At 34.0% G+C, this 20,330-nt stretch overlaps 1 protein-coding gene across 1 annotated transcript in view; it reads left to right on the top strand.

The window, feature by feature from the left end:
* Nucleotides 1–14,519: 14,519 nt before the first annotated feature.
* The window catches only part of LOC120354372 (protein bfr2-like), a 43,597-nt gene continuing 37,786 nt past the window's right edge, over nt 14,520–20,330 (top strand). The window contains exons 1-3 of the mRNA XM_039441425.1: nt 14,520–14,622; nt 16,532–16,617; nt 18,144–18,521. Of these exons, the coding sequence (XP_039297359.1) occupies nt 14,556–14,622; nt 16,532–16,617; nt 18,144–18,521 (531 nt within the window). The 5' untranslated portion in view covers nt 14,520–14,555. The remainder of the gene's footprint in view (nt 14,623–16,531; nt 16,618–18,143; nt 18,522–20,330) is intronic.

Genomic DNA, 20,330 nt, shown 5'->3' with positions numbered 1-20,330 from the left:
ACGGTAGTTTGTTACCAGTATTTTGAATAGGCCTAAGTATAGTAGAAATAAGTACTGAAATAAATATGGGATTTCAAATATTATTTTAAAACTTGGGTATCCATAAATTGAAAAAGGATAAATTTTTGCTTCGTTTGTTAACAGCTTTGAACCTGTTATCTGCTCTATAATGAATTTCCAGTGGGTTGGAAATTACTTGAAACCTTATCAATCTATATTCTAATCACACATAAGTCTCAGACTAATTTGTGGACTTCACCCTCTGAGAAAAACAAAACGTCTCTGTAACATAGAATGATTGTTATGAATATTATTCAATATTACAAACATGAGAATTGGGGTGAATTAATAATAATGACTGGTTATTTAGAATGAAATTTATTATTTAGTTTACTAATCTAATACTCGAAATCATTTCCATAATTCATGGACTTGTCTGTATTTTCTGTTGGTGCACAGCACTGTTCAAAGAATTTTTGGTGAACAGACGGAATTGCAAGATTTTTACATAAGTCAAGCAGATCTTTATGTTTTTCCGATGTAATTTTCGGAGCTTCATTATAAGCATCCTTCAGACAAAGTGTCGACGTTTTTCTTCCTCTTTGCCTTCTTCTCAAATTGACCTCCTTGTAAGTTTCTTGGTCGAACTCGGTCTTATAAAAAATTTGTTGGGCTCACTCTTTTCAACGTGAATGATTTTAATCTCATTCCAATAAACCTTCTCACCCTCTTCGTTTGTTCCCCAATTACTTCCACATTGGTTAGAAATATCTTTGAAATCTTTAATGTCCTCGGTGTTTGGTTCATCAACAATGAACGGTTTCCCCGATTTTTTGGCGGATTTGATCACCCCACACCACTGAGCTGGAACGTAGATGGGTCCAGATTTTAATATTCTCTTCTTCTCCTTCTCTATTACCGAGTGCATCGTGTCACCCTCATTCTGCGTATACCCAACGATTAGGAACTTGTGAGTTATCTCCTCAATTTCTAAATGTGCTACAGAAAAACAATACAGAGCAACCATCGATTTGTTTTTGTTCTGCCCAGCGCAGTTGTCTGAGTAGAAGATAACTCTTTTTTGTGACAGTAGTTTTTCAAATATGAATAAACGAACGTTGCTATTTCGTTGACACCCCTACGTGCTACATTCTCTGCCCAAAAATTTCAATATCCCTGTTTTTTTAATGCAGAAAATGGTGAAGTTATAGCAATTGAGCTTTATTACTCTCTCACCACAAGAGACAGAGAGTACCGCCTGTAAATCAAAGCATGACACAATTGTATCTATGTCAGAATTGTTGACATCATTTTCCTTTTATTTCCTACTTGATATTTTATTTTTCTCATGTGCTTCAAATTTCTCTTCCAACTTAATTTTGTCTTCGCCGTCAGCATTCTTAAATTTCTCACAGAATGCACATAAATCTTTCTTAGGCATGAAGAAAAAGAGATTAAATTCATTGTTAAAAATGTACCGGTACATTGATTCCGAGACTTTCTTGCCGGCTTCAGATTCTTTCAGGCTTTCAATGAATAGACGATACATCTCTCTGATATTTAAGCTACCATCTAAAAATTCTCTTTTAGTTTTTTCTCTTAAATAGTGAGATTCAATTTTTGTAAAGCTAGTAATTTGCTTCCTTACAATTTCTTTCAGCTCTTCTTCTGCACAATGTTTTGTATGCTTGCCTTGTTTTGATTTTTTCAGTACACCTGAAGCAATTGCGTATCACTTTTTCTGAAATATCAAGTGTTTTCAAAAAAAATCCTTACATACTCTTACCTTATTACTTGAAATATAATAAGCGATGTTGCTAGAACGATTTCTGGTTGGTTCAAATAGTTTTGATTTTTGTTCCAATTTTTCAGTGTACATTTTTCGGTCACGGTCACCTTGTTCCCAATACGCTTTGTTGATATAAGCGTTTTGTTGTAACTTATTCGAATTCTATAGAATGCAAATAATTCAGTTGTCTAGATAATTCAATTGTCACAGTTAGCAACCCTTGTTGGTAGGCAAATACACAAACTCACAATTATGAAAGAGGATTGTTTTGGTTTTAATGTAAATAGGTAACATTTAAAACTTGTTACAATCAGCTAGTTGGTGTACTAAATGTTACAGAGAGATGCCTACTACAAATATTGTTTTTTAAGAGTTAGCTTACTATTATAACCGTTATTTGTTGATCAGCTGTAATTTTGCTTGGACATTTTATGCGACACTTCACACTACAGGTTCCTTTCACAGCCCTTGCTGGTACACATTTGTCTAATTTTGTTTTGTATGACTGACCAGTGTTAACTTCAATTTTCTTGATGACTGACTTCCATTATAATTCATTCCTCTTTCGTTTCCTAGTTGGCAGTGGGCTGGTTCCACTTCCATCAATTATTGTTGTATTAGAAAAATCAGAAACCGTTTGGCTGGCTTCATTTACACTTGCATCCACATCACCTTCCATAATATTTGTCTAACAATACCAGTAGCGGGAAGAATTGAAGTAGTATCACTGTTTGTGGCGATTTCTTCTTCAATATGATGTGAATCAATCTCTGATACTTCATTTTCAGAATCATTAGAGTTTGTTGGCAGATAATCCTTGTCTTTGATGCAATCTTCTTTCTCATCTGATGAAGGATTCTCATTATCCTCAAAGTTGATTATTCGTGTACTAGACATACAAGGAAAGTTTAGAAACTCTTGGAGGGTTGCATCTTCTTCATTCTGTGAATGAAACAATATAATAATAATAATAATAATAATAAAAATAATAATAATAATATTAACTTCTTGACAGGCAGCATTGCGCTCTTTTTGTGGTTTGAAGTTAAGAGATATTGTAGTTGTATTCGCCCCAACTCCGCCGTCATAGGCCGAAATAAAGGCAGCTGATTCCGTTTTAAATGGAAATTAATTAATATTTTCCAATACATCTGACGAATATGGCAACTTGATAATTTCCTACAGACAATTATTTTCCTTTGGTTGACTATAGTAGTACTAGTACTCTGATGGACCGCTAGAGGTCAGCTACTCGAGTTTGAGAGCATGCGCTGTTCAACTCAAATCTCAAATAGTTGGTGTTGGATTCACATTCGCAGTATTCCTCCGCTGCTCCGCTTTGCAACGCTGTTTGGTTGAGTTGGAACTTTAAAGGTTAGTAAATCAGTTTTAATAAGAAGCGAGTTGTAAGTTTTTCAAGTGTTATTAGTCATTCAAAATGTGCCAGTCTTTGGTGAGTAGAAATATGTTTTACTCTATCTCATCAATTATGAATATCAAATAACAATTCATGAACCATCGTTCTGCCTTCTCTGTGTTTCATCTTGCAGTGGAACAAACTAGGGCGTGGCACACTTCTAGGAGTCAAACATTTATTATGATTACATTTCTATTTAATATTATTCCTCCTGGAAAGTACCTTACCTCTATTAAACACTTTCTATCACAAATACTTTCATATCCATCAAGAAAAACTAAGCAATAAATATTGTGCAGTCGTTTCCAATATGACGCTCACTGGGCTTCGGCAATATTGCTTGTTGCTTCTAACTTGCAGCACAGATTTAAGTTATTTCTTGTCTGTTCACAGTTTGAAGATGATCATTATTTGTATTAAGACTAAGGATTCGATTTTTATTACTAGTGCATCAAGATATTCAAGAACAATGCTTTGTTATTTTGTCGTTTTTGTGAATCATACTCTTAAATTTTGAGGTTAAATATAACTTATTCGAATTCTATAGAATGCAGATAATTCAGTTGTCTAGATAATTCAATTGTCACAGTTAGCAACCCTTGTTGGTAGGCAAATACACAAACTGACAATTATGAAAGAGGATTGTTTTGGTTTTAATGTAAATAGGTAACATTTAAAACTTGTTACAATCAGCTAGTTGGTGTACTAAATGTTACAGAGAGATGCCTACTACAAATATTGTTTTTTAAGAGTTAGCTTACTATTATAACCGTTATTTCTCATCACTATAAAGCCTGCGAATCATTCTATTTATTTAACCAATATTCATTCAATTCTATCCATGTGAGATTCAGGAAAAGATAGGACGTCATTGTTGTCACTTTTCCTTCTCTACCGCCTTCTATAATAGTAGATAGCTGTGATATTCTGGCGTATCATCATAGTCTAGAAATAATTTTGCGAAGGTGCGGAATTGGAGCCAAGAATAGTGTATAGACCATGCTATATGTACCATCCTTGAATTGAAACAGGGTAGAGCTATCTGCTCTGTAAACTTTGTATCTCAAATTTACTAGATTTTTTCTATTATGAAGTATATAATTAATTGATTAATTAATAGGCCTGTAACCATCCTCGGTAAATTAAGAGTCTAAGAAGAATTTCAAGTTAATCAGTTCAGAAGTGACGATGCGTCATCAAACATGCATTTCGTATTTATTTATTTTCAAAGACAACTCTTCACGAGTATTGTAAGCCCAGGTGATAATGAAGGGATGAATGACAATGCCGCACAAACGTTCTATTTGTGATTATTCAATGAATGAATGAGAGATGATGAAATGATGATTATCCCGTGCATTTATAAGCCAATTGCTTCATTTATGTATAAGTGAGTCAGAGTCACTGTTATATAATCACTGTTTAAATAGTCATCACTGATAACTATATAATTATAATAATTATATCGATAGCCTATTCTTCCGATTTCATTGAAATAGTTAATATAATTGCGTTACACAATTAATAAGTAATCACAATCATACATATTATGTTTATACAAAGATATATGCAATTACGTGTGGGTTGAGCTTCTTTCTGACTGATGCTTGGTCAATTACTGTGATTAAATAAATCACAGTAATCAGCTAAACATGGATTGTGTGAAAAATGTATATAGATATAGTGTGATGAGATACCATAATCGTTGGAGTTGTTCGTAATAATTTACATAATTTCATATAATTTGCTGTAGAGTATTACCGTAAGTTCCCTGTAATCTCAACTCAAACGAAACAATTTTTCTTATACTTTTTTGCAGTTGTTATTTCCAATTGCAATAATAAAATCAATTTGGCGATTCATTTTTTGATATGGTTATTTGATTTACAAGTACACCAACACATTTGTATTGTAGATGATTATTACAAACGCGATCCTTAATTTTAACTTTTATTTCTTATAATGATTACTAACATTATCGGCATAAACATAAGCCAAGCATTTTTCTTGCTATTAATGAGTTGCCAATTAAAAAATCGAATTTAAACTGAAATTCTGATTCGAGGATTTGAGCTAGACACCTATATATTTGGTCTCATTCGAAAGATAATCAAAAAAGGAAGTTTTTGCGCTATAAAAATTATTTCGTACCCTGAAAAAAAAATCGAGAAAAATGTGTCTCAAGTTTTCAAAAAAACTTCAAAAATCACTCTTTTTCAACTTTGACCGCTGAAAAATACTTCTCTATAATCGACTTTGGCATGTTTTATACATCAAATCAATGTGAAATTTTGTCCTCTTTTCAACGATGTCCTCAAAATTCACTTAAGACCAATGGTTCTTTAGATATTGACGATTTAATGACTGGAAGTACGCCTACTTTAAAAATATTGAAAAATCGATATATCTCGAAAACGAAGGTCGATAGGAGAAAATTTTACTGAACATTTTTTGTTGCAAATTGCATGTAGAATCTATGGTAGCCGGGGTTTACACCTTATCTGGGACACTCTGTATTTTTAATGTTTCTAGTAGTGCTTCGTGTAGGTTTTAGGATTTATAATAGTATTCATCACTATAATTTCATAAGTCTTGCAGAGATTGTGCAACATGAACTTGAGGTTTGGGTAAAAACTATCCTAAAAGTGAACTATGACCTTCCAATTTTTTTCCTTTCTTTCTAGTAGTGTTGCACGTAAGATCCATCATAGTATTCATCACTAAAATTGTTTGTTCACTTTATATAAAATAATAATGGAACGTTACTTTTCACTACCCTAAAAATTTTTACAAATTTATTTTTATAATTATAATAAAGATCGATTTCTGCTTTACATAGGTGCTCAATGCGCAATAACCCTTGAACATATTAGAATCAAAGAATAACATTATATCTTGAAATATATTTAAATATTCAATATGAAAGAAGCGGGTCCCTGAGACCCAGGGTCACGACTAACGTCAGAAAAAAGTGTCACGACTAGAAGGTTTTAAGCAGGGATGTGGGTTGAATGGTGCACCGTGAAATAGAGAAATGTCTTGAGATTTGTTAGAAAAATTCATTGAATGCTGTGAAGCAATAAAACTATGATTCCAAGTACAAAGTGAAATTTATTATAATATGGGTCCGTGCAAACAGAGTGTTGTCAGCGGTGAAGTGGACACTTGAGACTTATATCCTTATGTAAAACACCTTAGCTCAAATTATGTATAGAGTTTCAACATTAGTTTTTGAAAAAGCTTAGAAAACGCACGAAAAACGTGAAAAAATCGCCGACTTTGGGCGTATCTCTGGCGTCATTTCAAAATCCCTTTCGATACAATATTTTTACACCTTTTCTGAGCCTGTGTACCCAATTATTCATTATATCATTCTAGGAGACCCACTCGCGAAAAGTCTCTATAAAATCCCAGACCAACTTATTTTGCATCTCAATATCTTCTACTCCATATTATATCTGAATATGCTCAGAGACAAACAATGTACGTTATATTTTGCAATGGTTCCTACTGCGGCGCAGATAGTTTCTGTCTACTGCCAGTCGAGATGAGTGTTCAGATTCCCCACGAGCAAGTTTTATCATGCCTATCCACCATTTTCTTCACCTTCCTACCTAGAAACAGAGCTGGTTACACGTGTACTTCGCTCCCAACGTGGCCTCATCTTGCGATAAGAGTCAGGCTAGAAAATAGAAAGAAACCCATTTCCGTTCATCGTCGACCAGTCGTCCACTATTGGCTTGACGCCAATATTCTATTTCCAAGCAGGAAATTTTCTATTTGAGCAGGGGTGCTCATAGTGGGGGGGGGGGGGGGGCATTATAACGCGTACCGAGTCATGAGTCATTGAAATTATTGTTTTTTTTACAAATCTTTGGGGGTCTCAAAAAAAAGTTGTATTATTATTATTATTGATATTAATATTATTATACTGTATAGCACCATATAGAACCGTAGATGATAGCATATATATCTGATCGTGTAGTGTGTTAAACATCATATATGGTTATGCACATATGATTAGGATTGTTATATTTATGAATTATCTAAAATAATATTAAAATCAATTAATTTTTTTCACTGTTGGTTGAGTTATTATCAACATGATGTGGCGTTAACGACAGTTTCTGATGCACGTGGATAGGAAATCATCTTAGTAGGCTTTCACCTATTTTTCTCTTATCATGTGAATTGGTTATAATCCAAATTATCTTCGTAATCTTCATATCCTTAGAATCTTCATCTCTTTCTTATTCTGTGATTAGGAATTCACATGAAAAACTCATTCTTCATCAATTTTGCAAGGCATGTTTAGACAGCGTCATTTCAAAATCCCTATCAATACAATTTTTTACACCTTTTCTGAGCCTGTGTACCCAATTATTCATTATATCACTCTAGTAGACCCACTCGCGAAAAGTCTATAAAATCCCAGACCAACTCATTTTCTGTGTTTTGTTTTGCATCTCAATATCTTCCACTCCATATTATATCTGAATATGCTCAGAGACAAACAATGTACGTTATATTTTGCAATGGTTCCTACTGCGGCGCAGACAGTTTCTGCCTACAGCCAGTCGAGATGAGTGTTTCAGATTCCCCACGAGCAAGTTTTATCATGCCTATCCACCATTTTCTTCACCTTCCTACCTAGAAACAGAGCTGGTTACACGTGTACTTCGCACCCAACATGGCCTCATCTTGCGATAAGAGTCAGGCTAGAACATAAAAAGAAACCCATTTCCGTTCATCGGCGACCAGTCGTCCACTATTGGCTTGACGCCAATATTCTGTTTTCCAAAGCCTTGGAAAGGAGTTTTCTTTGAATATTTCAACTAGCTTACTGTAGTGAATAATATTATTAGTGTAAAATATTATTTTCACAATATCATCATACCATGATACAGCAGGGGTGCTCATAGTGGGGGGGGGGGCATTATAACGCGTACCGAGTCATTGAAATTATTGTTTTTTTTACAAATCTTTGGGGGTCTCAAAAAAGGTTGTATTATTATTGATATTAATATTATTATACTGTATAGCACCATATAAAACCGTAGATGATAGCATATATATCTGATCGTGTAGTGTGTTAAACATCATATGGTTATGCACATATGATTAGGATTGTTATATTTATAAATTAAGTTATCTAAAATAATATTAAAATCAATTAATTTTTTTTACTGTTGGTTGAGTTATTATCAACATGATGTGGCGTTAACGACAGTTTCTGATGCACGTGGATAGGAAATCATCTTAGTAGGCTTTCACCTATTTTTCTCTTATCATGTGAATTGGTTATAATCCAAATTATCTTCGTAATCTTCATATCCTTAGAATCTTCATCTCTTTCTTATTCTGTGATTAGGAATTCACATAAAAAACTCATTCTTCATCAATTTTGCAAAGCATGTTTAGACAGCGTCAATTTTAACCTTCTAGTCGTGACCCTGACTGGGTCCCAGGGATCCGGGCAATTTTTGTTTTAGTTATAATTTTGCTTCCGCTTGCTTTACTGTGACCCATGTAATGTAGACACTTAAACTTGATGTAGAGTGTTAGTGCTCTCTGACTTGTTGTTTTCGTGAAATGACGCTTTTGGGTCCCTGGGACCCAAGGGTCACGACTAAAGTAACTTTTTTCGTTTTTTTCAAATGCACATTTTTATGCAATAGTGATTAGATTGCCCAGGGACCCGGGCAATTTTTGTTTTAGTTATAATTTTGCTTCCGATTGCTTTACTGTGACCCATGTAATGTAGACACTTAAACTTGATGTAGAGTGTTAGTGCTCTCTGACTTGTTATTTTCGTGAAATGACGCTTTTGGGTCCCTGGGACCCAAGGGACACGACTAACGTAACTTTTTTCATTTTTTTCAAATGCACATTTTTATGCAATAGTAATAATTGGATTAAAGCAGTCAACATGTACATTTTGAACAGAGACTTCGAAAAATGCACAAATTGACTTCTAAATCTCTATTTCAATGACATTGGTGATGATAAAAATAAATTCATAGTTCAAGATAACAATACTGACCCTGAGTAGGATGATAGTGGAACCAATGAACTTCATGTGATCCCAGGGATACTTAACCTCCCCTAAAAGTGAACTTTATATGACCTTATATATTTTCCATTTTTCTAGTAGTGTTTCATGTAGTTTTTAGGATTTATAATAATATTCATCACTATAATTTCATTAGTTTTGCATAGATTGTGCAACATGAACTTGAGGTTAGGGTAAAAACTATCCTAAAAGTGAACAATGACCTTCCAATTTTTTTCCTTTTTTTCTAGTAGTGTTGCACGTAAGATCCATCATAGTATTCATCACTAAAATTTTTTGTTCACTTTATATAAAATAATAGACTAATCGAACGTTACTTTTCACTACCCTAAAAATGCAAGGTTTTATAAATTTATTTTTATAATTATAATAAAGATCGATTCTGCTTCATATAAGTGCTCGTTGCGTTTATCAATAACCCTTAGACATATTAGAATAATAAAATAACATTATATCTTGAAATATATTGTGATATTCAATATGAAAGAAGCGGGTCCCTGGGACCCAGGGTCACGACTAACGTCAGAAAAAAATAGGGTCACGACTAGAAGGTTTTAAGCAGGGTTGTGTTTTAACACAACGCAGTCATAATTGACGGTAATCGACTTGACATAACAATGAAATTTGCAACATAATAATGACCTATTCCAAGCGATATCTTATGCTATCTTTTCTCTATACCGGAAGAACTTGAATCCACAATAAAAGACGTTGGGAAAAAATCTCATGTGGTACACTCACACGACTTTCCTTGCTCATATTTGAAACTACGATCAGACTTCTGTATATGTGTATATATAATTGTTTTCAGAGTACTTTTCCCTTTGTGTAAATTGTGAAATTCGATGATTTTCTTTAGTCATTTTTTTAAAGTCGTCGAAACAGCTGTTCTACAGATGAAATAACTCGACTATGTGTTCTTTTTTTGAACTGCGCTACCTACCTACCTCATGCACGATAAGGAGGTTACTAAGTTTATTTCTCAAGGATGGGGTGGACCCCCCATTAGTTTCCCAGAAAGAAGACTCATGCCAGTTGATAGAGCTGATGAATAACTAACTATACAGGGTATGAATTTGAAAAAAATCGGACAAGTTATTTTTGAGAAAAACATGGTTTTTTAGTAATTATCCGCCATTTTTCTCAAGAATTTTACGGAGCTCCTGCAATTTTCCCAGAAATGAGACTTGTGTCAGTTGATAGGGCTTATAAATAGCTATCCATGGTATAAATTTTAAGAAAATCGTTAGAGCCGTATTCGAGAAAACCAAGATTAACATGACTTTTTAGTCATTATCCACCATTTTTCTCAAGAATATTACGGAGCTCCTGAAATTTTCCCAGAAATGAGACTCATTTCAGTTGATAGGACTCATAGATAGCTATCCATGGTATAAATTTGAAGAAAATCGTTGGAGCCGTTTTCGAGAAAACCATGAAATCATTATCCGCCATTTTGAATTCAATTTCATTGAATTTCTTATTGTTGGATCCTCATGGTATAAGGACCTTAAGTTTAAAATTTCAAGTCAATCGGTTGATTAGGAATGGAGTATCGTGTTCACAGACATACATACATACACACACACACAAACACACACACACACACACACACACACACACACACACACACACACACACACACACACCACACACACACACACACACCACACACACACACACACACACACACACAGACCAACACCCAAAAATCATGTTTTTGGACTCAGGGGACCTTGAAACGTATAGAAAACTTGAAATTAGGGTACCTTAATTTTTTTTGGAAAGCAATACTTTCCTTACCTATGGTAATAGGGCAAGGAAAGTAAAAATAATCGTGAACACTGTGTTGTCCTATCATTTCCTCTGATGACTTTATATCATGAATATCACTATGAGGGTAGGCCTATGATTACATTGAGTTCGTATATGTGCAAGTGCACGTGAGGTCATGCATAAGGTGACCAGACGTCCCGTTATCTGCAGTCTTGTCCTAAGCTATTGCTCTGGTTTGGACACAATAAGATTTAGCCCAATCTTTCAAAGACAAAGTACATGCTGTTTATATTATCAACATCATGGACATTGCCTTCTTCACTGAAGTTTCATGGTAGCTGTGCGCATGATGACTGTGACGTGGTTGATCAAACTGACTCATTCAAATATTTGGGTGTGATTGTTGACGAAAAGCTCACTTGGTCCCATCATATTACTAATATAAAAAGCCATCTGCTGTTAATATTGAGGAAGTTCTACTTTTTGAATAAATTTCACCCTATGAGTGTCCTAGGCAGCTATATTTTGCACTTGTGGATTCAAAAATCAGCTACGGTATAAATTAATGGGGCTCCACTTTCATTAGTCACTTGAAGCTCTTAATAACTATACAAAAATCCATAGTTCGTGTCATCAAGAAGGAGGGTAGATATGAACATTCTTCTCCATCTTTCAGAGTCTCAGATGCTTGCCTCTCAGATATATTTTTGTTTTCAAGGTATTGTATATGTTTTATGTTATGTCTGGAAAGTGTGGTCATGCGTTGTTCAGGGATGTTCCTAGTTATCAAACTAGGAGAGTGACATCTGATTTACTAAGACTTCCTAAATCATATACCACTTTTTTCCAGAAATCGTTTGTATTTCTCGGCCCTAAGTTTTTCAACAATATTCCTCTTGAGATTAAGAGAACACAAAATCGACTTGTTTTTAAAACAAAAGTTCTTGGATGGCTTAGAGGTCTTATGCCTGACTATCTAGAGACCTTATTCAATTTGGTTTCATAGTTAAAATATTCTGATGGTGGTTATGCATTGGGAAGATGAGGTGGAATTGGAAAGTGAACATGGTTAGTGAGAATGTGTGAGTGATTGGTTGCTAATTTTTCTTTCTTTCTTCTTCTTTTTCTATTTTTCTACTTCTCTATAAATTCATAAATTATCAGATATTCATTTCTGCTCGCAGACGTAGAGTTTTTTACTCTCAGCAAGCAGTATTTTTCTAACCAAATTCACAAATTAGTCCTCGTTTAGCATGTTCGAATTCTTGTCTGAAGTTATTGTTTAATAAATTAGAATTTTATGTACTTCATAATAATTATTAACTTATCACTTTTATATTATTAAGCTAAGAATACCCGGCGCCTCCATCAAATATGTAAGCAAGATATGGCTTCACCAAATATGTAAGGGTGGGAAAATGAAAAACAAGAAAAGATCGTACAGGTTTTTGATATTAGAACAAAACAATAACTTATTTTATTACGAAATTAGAATTATAATTAGAATTTATTACGAAATAATAATAATCAGATGAATATTTCAGGGGCTACTCGCTTTGCTGATCTGTGGTCGTTCAGTTTATGATAATAAAACAATAGAAAAAAAAACAAAAAAAATTACTATTTAGAATTATAGATCTTACTTTACCTTAACAAAAAGTCCCTTGGCCTTCTTTTCAATGTCCAGTTAAAACACTCCCGATTTTAAAATAAAAAAATATAAAAAAACTCTGCCAGTAGATTGAATCAAAAACACCAGCTTTCCCTACAAGATTCAAATCCTGAAAACCCAATTATCTAGGTTTAAATTGCCCGGACTGCGACGGCCTATAATTGAATTCTCAAGACAGAATCCTTCAGGTAACCAATGCCTTAACTCAACAACTCACTTCACAAACGGTTCAAGAATACGGGCCTCGAAAGAAAAATTCCAAATCTATTTATGTGAAAAACACATGCAGCATTGATTCACAGGCCAAAAGTCAACTCACACTTGTTTGTATAGCATGGAGCTAAAACCAATAATATTGCCTTCACGAAACGTGATAAAACACACGTTTCATCTTTGTACATTGGAGATCTTCTCGCTTTATCAATTATATTTAATAATTAAATCCGCGACCAGATTTCCAATTCACAAAATAATATTTCAAAAATTGAATAGGTTTTGATGTCATGTATGATTTTTTCTCATAATATGTAAATATTGTGAATTGGATTGAATAAAATTTGAATTTAAATTTGTCCCGTTGTCCCCACCATACCTTTCAGGACGCTTATTTGTCCCGTTTTAGCATTTTAGAGTTATTTTTGCTCTTGCATGTTTCATATTTTAAATACTATATTCTAATTTCCATCTTAAACTTCGAAGTTTTTTTTTAGATATTTAAATTATAAATAACTTTTTAAGCCACATATCATATTGAAACAAGCTGGAAGAAAGAGTGGAATAGAGGAATGTAGTAGTAGTTGACAGTTGACAAACCTGACATTCTAAAGAAGATTTATTCATCAGAAAAGTATTGAGACGTAAGTAGATATCAATTGAAGTTCAAGTGAATGACTTCACTTCACATATGTGGCTTTTTATTTTGTTTTCTATACTGTTTGGTAAAAAAAGCTATAGTGTTTCTGAAACAAACTGACAAACTTGGTGAGGTGTTTCCTTGCATCAAAATAAAGAAAAATTGTGTAGTAAATATGGGTCCTGAATTGATTTATTACTGAGATAATAATGGAGGAGGATCTCGATATTTTCATGATTATAATTTTCTGGTTACCTCATCGAAGTTATCACATCATAAACCCCAATACCTTGAAGAAAAAATAGCACAAGAAGAAATCCCATGGTATAGGGCGTTTATGTTGTAATTTTCAAGCTGATAGTCCTGGTAGTTCTTTTTGATGAAGCTATGTGACGCTGGTAGTAATTCAGAACATAAATTACCTACCTATACCATGGGATACCTTCTTATGCTATCTTTTCTGTATGGTATTACTAAATATTGGTAATAATGCCTTTTTAAGTTGGCAATAGGACAAAGGTTTATTGCCAAAGACTTTTGGTATGTTGTTCAGCATCATATGAGTACGACATATCTGCCAAATCTTGAAGTGGTAACAATTATTTTCTATGGGGCGATTTTGATCTAAAATGTCTCTAGGATTATTGCGGAATAGCATAAAGCCTATGATGGAAAACCAATACCTTCAAAGGTTTTACCTTATTGCTTAACCGGCCTATTGCTTTTGTTATTTTTGAAATAATTTTCTTTTGAAGCCTACATGCTTTAATGCCTAACACTAACCAAGACTTTGTGTAAACAGTTGATAGATACTTGGCAATCACCTTGATCATGTGGTTGTCTTCTTGTAACAATAGTATTTTCGATATTTTATATAAAGAGGGCCCCAATTCAAGGGTTTGCACTGGGGCCTCTTGAGATCTATCTACGCCATTGTCATTTATTTCTAATTCGATCACTTATTTTCTTTTTCAGATGGGAAGTTCCATTTTCGGAAAAGGAAATGATGAGAAAAAGCCTGAACGTTCTTTGAAGAAAAGAAGTAAGAATAGAAAAAAATTAATTACTTGTTTCTTCTTCGTGTATGCATGTACTTTTCATATGCTTTACTATCTCAATAATAGAATCTCTCATCCAGCTATTGTTTTCTGTCTTCGTACTGCACACTTTCCATTTTCAATAATTAATCATTCATAATAATTACATTCTCACCTTCCCTGTTCAACTTGTCCAGATGAGGAGTTAGTTTCCTCCTTGTTTCCCTGTCTTCTTTGCTCAAATTCTCTTTGATATTCACTAGTTTCAAAGTTCCTTTCCATTCATTCTTCATTTATTCCCCAACACAAAGTTTTTCACTAACATTCAATTCAATTCCACAAAAGCTGACGATTTCTCCTTATTTCTATCACTCACTTGAGGCTGTGCAAAGGCTAAAAAAAAACTTTCAACTGGTGATAATTTTCAAAGTTTTTCGATTTGTATATCATCAAGCTATCAAAATGAAAACGTTTTCTCAGGAAAACATTTTTTCCGATCATTACTTTTTATATATGAGCGCCTAAAGTTAAAATTTTGGGAACAGAACATTTCAGATTCGGTAAGAGATAAATCCATGAAATTTAGAGGATTGATTCTTCTTGGTATTGTAGATCTAGTGAAACGAGAATTTTATGAAAATATAAAGTTTAGATAAAGTTATTCAATTTACCAAAAATAACTCAACAAAAAGTTATTTTTGGTCATTTTTAGTAAATTGAATAACTTTCTCAAAAATTGATATTTTCAGAAAATTTTTATTTTACTAGATCAACAATACCATGGAGAATCAATCCTTCAAATCTCATGGATTAATCTCTTACCGAATTTGAAATGTTCTGTCCCAAAAATTTAAACTTTAGGCGCTCATATCTCAAAAAGTAATGATCGGAAAAAAATGTTTACCTGAGAAAAGTTTCTCATTTTGATAGCTTGATGGTATACAAATCGAAAATATTTGAAAAATATCACCAGTAGAAAGTTTATTTTTAGCCTTTGCACAGCCTTGATCCTGTTCGATCCTAGTGGAACATAGGGCATCAACAGCAAGCCTCCATCTCACACGGCTCTGAGCTAGAACCTTCACCTGTTTGCCGCATCCTTGAGTTCGTTGTGCACACCTGCTCTCCATGTATGACGGGGTCGGCCCCTTCTCCTTCACCCAGCAGGGTTCCATTGCAAAGCCTGTCATTGAATGTGACCCGGTGGTCTGCGTGTGCGCAGTGTGTGTTCGATCCATGCCCACTTCCTTCTAGTTATGTGGATAGTTATGTGCAGAGACTCTTGGTTGGTCTTCTCCCACACTTCTACATTGGACATTCTATTGGGCCACCATATATCTCAAGACATTTATTGACAAATACCTGAATTTTCCTGGTAGCGCTCTTTGAAATTATCCAAGTTTCACTACCTACAGCAAAACATTCTGAGTTTGTTTGAGTTGTATATTCTTATTTTATTTGTCAGACTAATCTGGTTTGACTGCCGCACTTTGTTCAGACTACTGGAAACTTGCTGTGCCTCGCCAATACAATTATTCGTAATCAATCAGTTGACAAGTGGATTATTCATTGCATGAATCACACAGATGTTTGGAGAAGCCAGTGAACAGGTGACACCAGATACTTGTGGATGAGAAAACTGCGGTAGGTCTACTGTTCACAGAACTACTAGTAACATTACCAATTACTATCATATAAATTTATTTGATGACACTCCAAACAAAACTTCAACTCCCGTACCATTCTTGACTTGAATCTTAACAAAATAAGTCCCGGATTTATAAAAACAGTCAGAATAGCAGAGCGTCTTTCCATAGCAAGACAAGATTGTCAACCTCACGTTCTAGGGAATATTTTATAGTTAAATCTTTCAATCTTGAAATTACATTTCATTATTTTATTGTCATTTTCCAGGATTGGCAGAAGAGGCCGATGCAGAGAACGAGAAGAGGTCGAGAATTGAGGAGCCTATGGCTACTATGAACCACCATGTTACTGAGGTAACTATGAATAAAATTACTATGATATAGAAGTAACTATGATTGTACTGTGAATGTATTCTGCATATGTGTACTTGTAAGTGTGTGTGTGTGTGTGTGTGTGTGTGTGTGTGTGTGTGTGTGTGTGTGTGTGTGTGTGTGGTGTGTGTGTGTGTGTTGTGTGTGTGTGTGTGTGTGGTGTGTGTGTGTGTGTTGTGTGTGTGTGTGTGTGTGTGTGTGTGTGTGGTGTGTGTGTGTGTGTGTGTGTGTGTTGTGTGTGTGTGTGTGTGGTGTGTGTGTGTGTGTGTGTGTGTGTGTGTGTGTGTGTGTGTGTGTGTGTATATATATATGAAAGAAAGAAACTTTATTTCTCCAAAATACAAAATCACTAGAAAATATTTTCAATTAATAATACAGTAATAATTGAAATATACTTACATAATCATAGAAATGAAGATCCAGTCTTGTAATACCTTTTACTAAAATATAGGTAACTAAACTCTGTAATAGATTTCGTCCGTGATGTTGGTATTACCTTGAAGAAAAAACAGCACAAGAAGAATTCCCATGGTATAGGGCGTTTATGTTCCAATTTGCAATGTTATCTAAAGCTAATAGTCCTGGTACTTCATTTAGTAGTAAAATAGTCCACGTTTTAGAAACATTTTATAAGACTACATCATCAAGGTAAATAGATGGAAGGTAGAATGCTCATCAGCTGTCCGGGTCGTGTTTATCTTGTAAGAGTAATGATAAACGAGGGCGCTGTGACGTCATCACGCCAACATAAAACTACAAACAGTTGATGAGTATTCTGCCATCTCAATACTTATATAGAGCATCACTAATAATTGAAAAATACTGTAGTAATTATTGAAAATTTTAAAACTTGAAAATAAACTAAAACTTAGGCTCAACTCACACTTACGCGACTCAGGTCGAGAAGAGACTCGACTCTAGTCGAGAGCATGTGTTTTCAAAATGGTGACGTCGCGGGGACTAGAATCGACTGGTCTGAGTGTCACCATTTGGAAACATTATGCTCACGACTAGAGTCGAGTCTGTTGTCGACCTGAGACGCGTAAGTGTGAGTTGAGCCTAAGAGTAATGCTGTCGGTGCCGATGCACTACCACTGAGATTCATCAAACTAATATTCGTTTTTAATACAAGTTTTAAAATTTTCAATTATTTACATATTTTTCAGTTATCAGTGATGCTCTAGTTGAGTATTCTTATTCAATTTGGTTTTCAACTTTTCTAAATTCCTAGTTTATGAATATTTTGGATTCAAAATTGCACAAAAATCATAAAGTGTAAACATAACCTATTTTTGGACAATTTCTATCTAAATTTGGGGAAGGAACAGTTTTGAGCTTTAAGCTTGTTGCACCTTTCCCAATCATTCATAGTTGAGAATGATATTGTTTGTATCAATGTATAAATAAATAATAAATAAATCCATCCTTGAGTATTCACCCTGTTACTTTATTACATCCAACTACATTTAATAAAATTCTGAACCGAGCCAATTTTGTTCTATTTTCAGGAAGAAGAACAAAGAGATCATGCAGAGATCACATTGCAGGTATCTATAGCACTCCAAAGACTCGGAGATTCAAGAAGACTTGAGGTGGTTCAACAAGAAGATACAGATGAGGAACATTATGAAGAGGAAGACATTAATGTCAGCGAAAGTGAAGATGAGGACGATCTTGAGGATGTTGTTGATGATGATGATGATGATGATGATGATGATGATGATGATGATGATGAAGAAGAAGACGAAGAAGATGAAGGTGATGATGATGATGATTACGATGTTAAAGATGATGTCAAAAACATAATCCATCGATTTACGTATTTGCTGGGAAATGATATTAGAAGCTTAATGCTATACCGTTCTATATTTAACGGTATTGAGAAGGTAACTATATGGATTTACTTTTTGTTTGGGTACTGGTCTGCATGTGAGTAGAATTGCGTTTGTTTTTGTGTGTATGTGATTTAATTGTAATTAACTGAATTGCTTGAATGAAATAAAAGCACATATATCATACTCAGTCGAATTGCTTGAAATTCCAGTTCAAATACTTGAAATTCAGATCTTGCAAAGTTTACAGTTACTTATGAATTTCTTTCTCTAAAACAGATACAAAGAATTAATTAAACTCAGGCACTTGATGTATGTTAATGACTCACCCTTAGCTATAGGAGAAGATAGAGTAAAGATATACATATAGATAAAAGTATAAATCTGAGTACCCTTTTAAAATTATTTCGTCACGACATGTTTCGGCTACTAATGTCATTATCAAGTAGTCTTGATAAATAGCCCTAAGAATAAAATATAAATGATTATTTTAAACAATAAAGAATGAATAGTTAGTATTACATATATGAGCTATATAGAAGGCAACCCTGTTCTCTACTGCCATTATAACGTGAACCTCACTATAGCCATAGAGAAAAGATAGCTTGTGTCTGCTATAACTCACTAACTCAGCAAACGATTCCAATATTCAGCCTGCTCCAGTATTTACTGGCATTAATTTATTTTTAATAAATTAATCTGAATTTCGAAGCAAGCATAAATGTATACAATAATTCAATTGCCAAATTATTTATGATTGTAATGAAATGTCATATGCTAATAAAAGAGGCTACTGTACGCGTACAATTCATTGTAGCCTAATAGTATAATTATTATTATAGTAACTGGCAATATCATGTTGATAGAACCTGTTCTTCTCATGGACGATATCAATTTATTTTTATAAATGCTCACGTCAATAAATAATGAATTTGAGGCTATTTCAATCTAAAGACAGTGATAATTATAGTTCATTGTCACTTAATAACATGATGATTCTAATTTATGAATTGTTATCTTACTCAAATCAATACTTTTGTAAAAATGTTGGTTTATAATGAATTCAATTGAATTTGAACTCGAATGACGCCATCAACATGCGTCGCTTTTGATCAGCTGATCGGGATGATCCTTGCGGACTTAGGCTCCAACTATACGGGCATCTTATGTGCTGAATTTATTTCGCGCGTCTTCAGAAAAGGCATGGCCTGTTATGGGGAGCGTCTTATTTCGCTCGTATAGTTTACCCCATAAGAGACAATTTATCCGGCTAGCGAACGAAAAAAATCTGGTGTGGTACACTCACACAACTTTCCTTGCTCATATTTGAAACTACGATCAGACTTCTGTATATGTGTATATATAATTGTTTTCAGAGTACTTTTTCCTTTGTGTAAATTGTGAAATTCGATGAATTTTTTAAAAGTCGTCAAAACAGCTGTTCTACAGATGAAATATCTCGACTTGTGTTCTTTTTATGAACTGCGCTACCTACCTACCTCATGCACGAGAAGGAGGTTAGTAAGTTCATTTCTCAAGGATGGGGTGGACCCCCCATTAGTTTCCCAGAAAGGAGACTCATGCCAGTTGATAGAGCTGATAAATAACTATACAGGGTATGAATTTCAAAAAAATCGTTCAACTTATTTTTGAGAAAATCATGAAAAACATGATTTTTTAGTAATTATCCGCCATTTTTTTCAAGAATATTTCGGAGCTCCTGCAATTTTACCAGAAATGAGACTCATGTCAGTTGATAGGGATTATAAATAGCTATCCATGGTATAAATTTGAAGAAAATCGTTAGAGCCGTTTTTGAGAAAACCGTGAAAAACATGGGTTTTAGTAATTATCCGCCATTTT

This window comes from Nilaparvata lugens, chromosome X (genome assembly GCF_014356525.2).
Source record: "Nilaparvata lugens isolate BPH chromosome X, ASM1435652v1, whole genome shotgun sequence".
NCBI classification, from domain to species: domain Eukaryota; kingdom Metazoa; phylum Arthropoda; class Insecta; order Hemiptera; family Delphacidae; genus Nilaparvata; species Nilaparvata lugens.
This window is presented reverse-complemented; position numbering and strand designations above follow the sequence as displayed.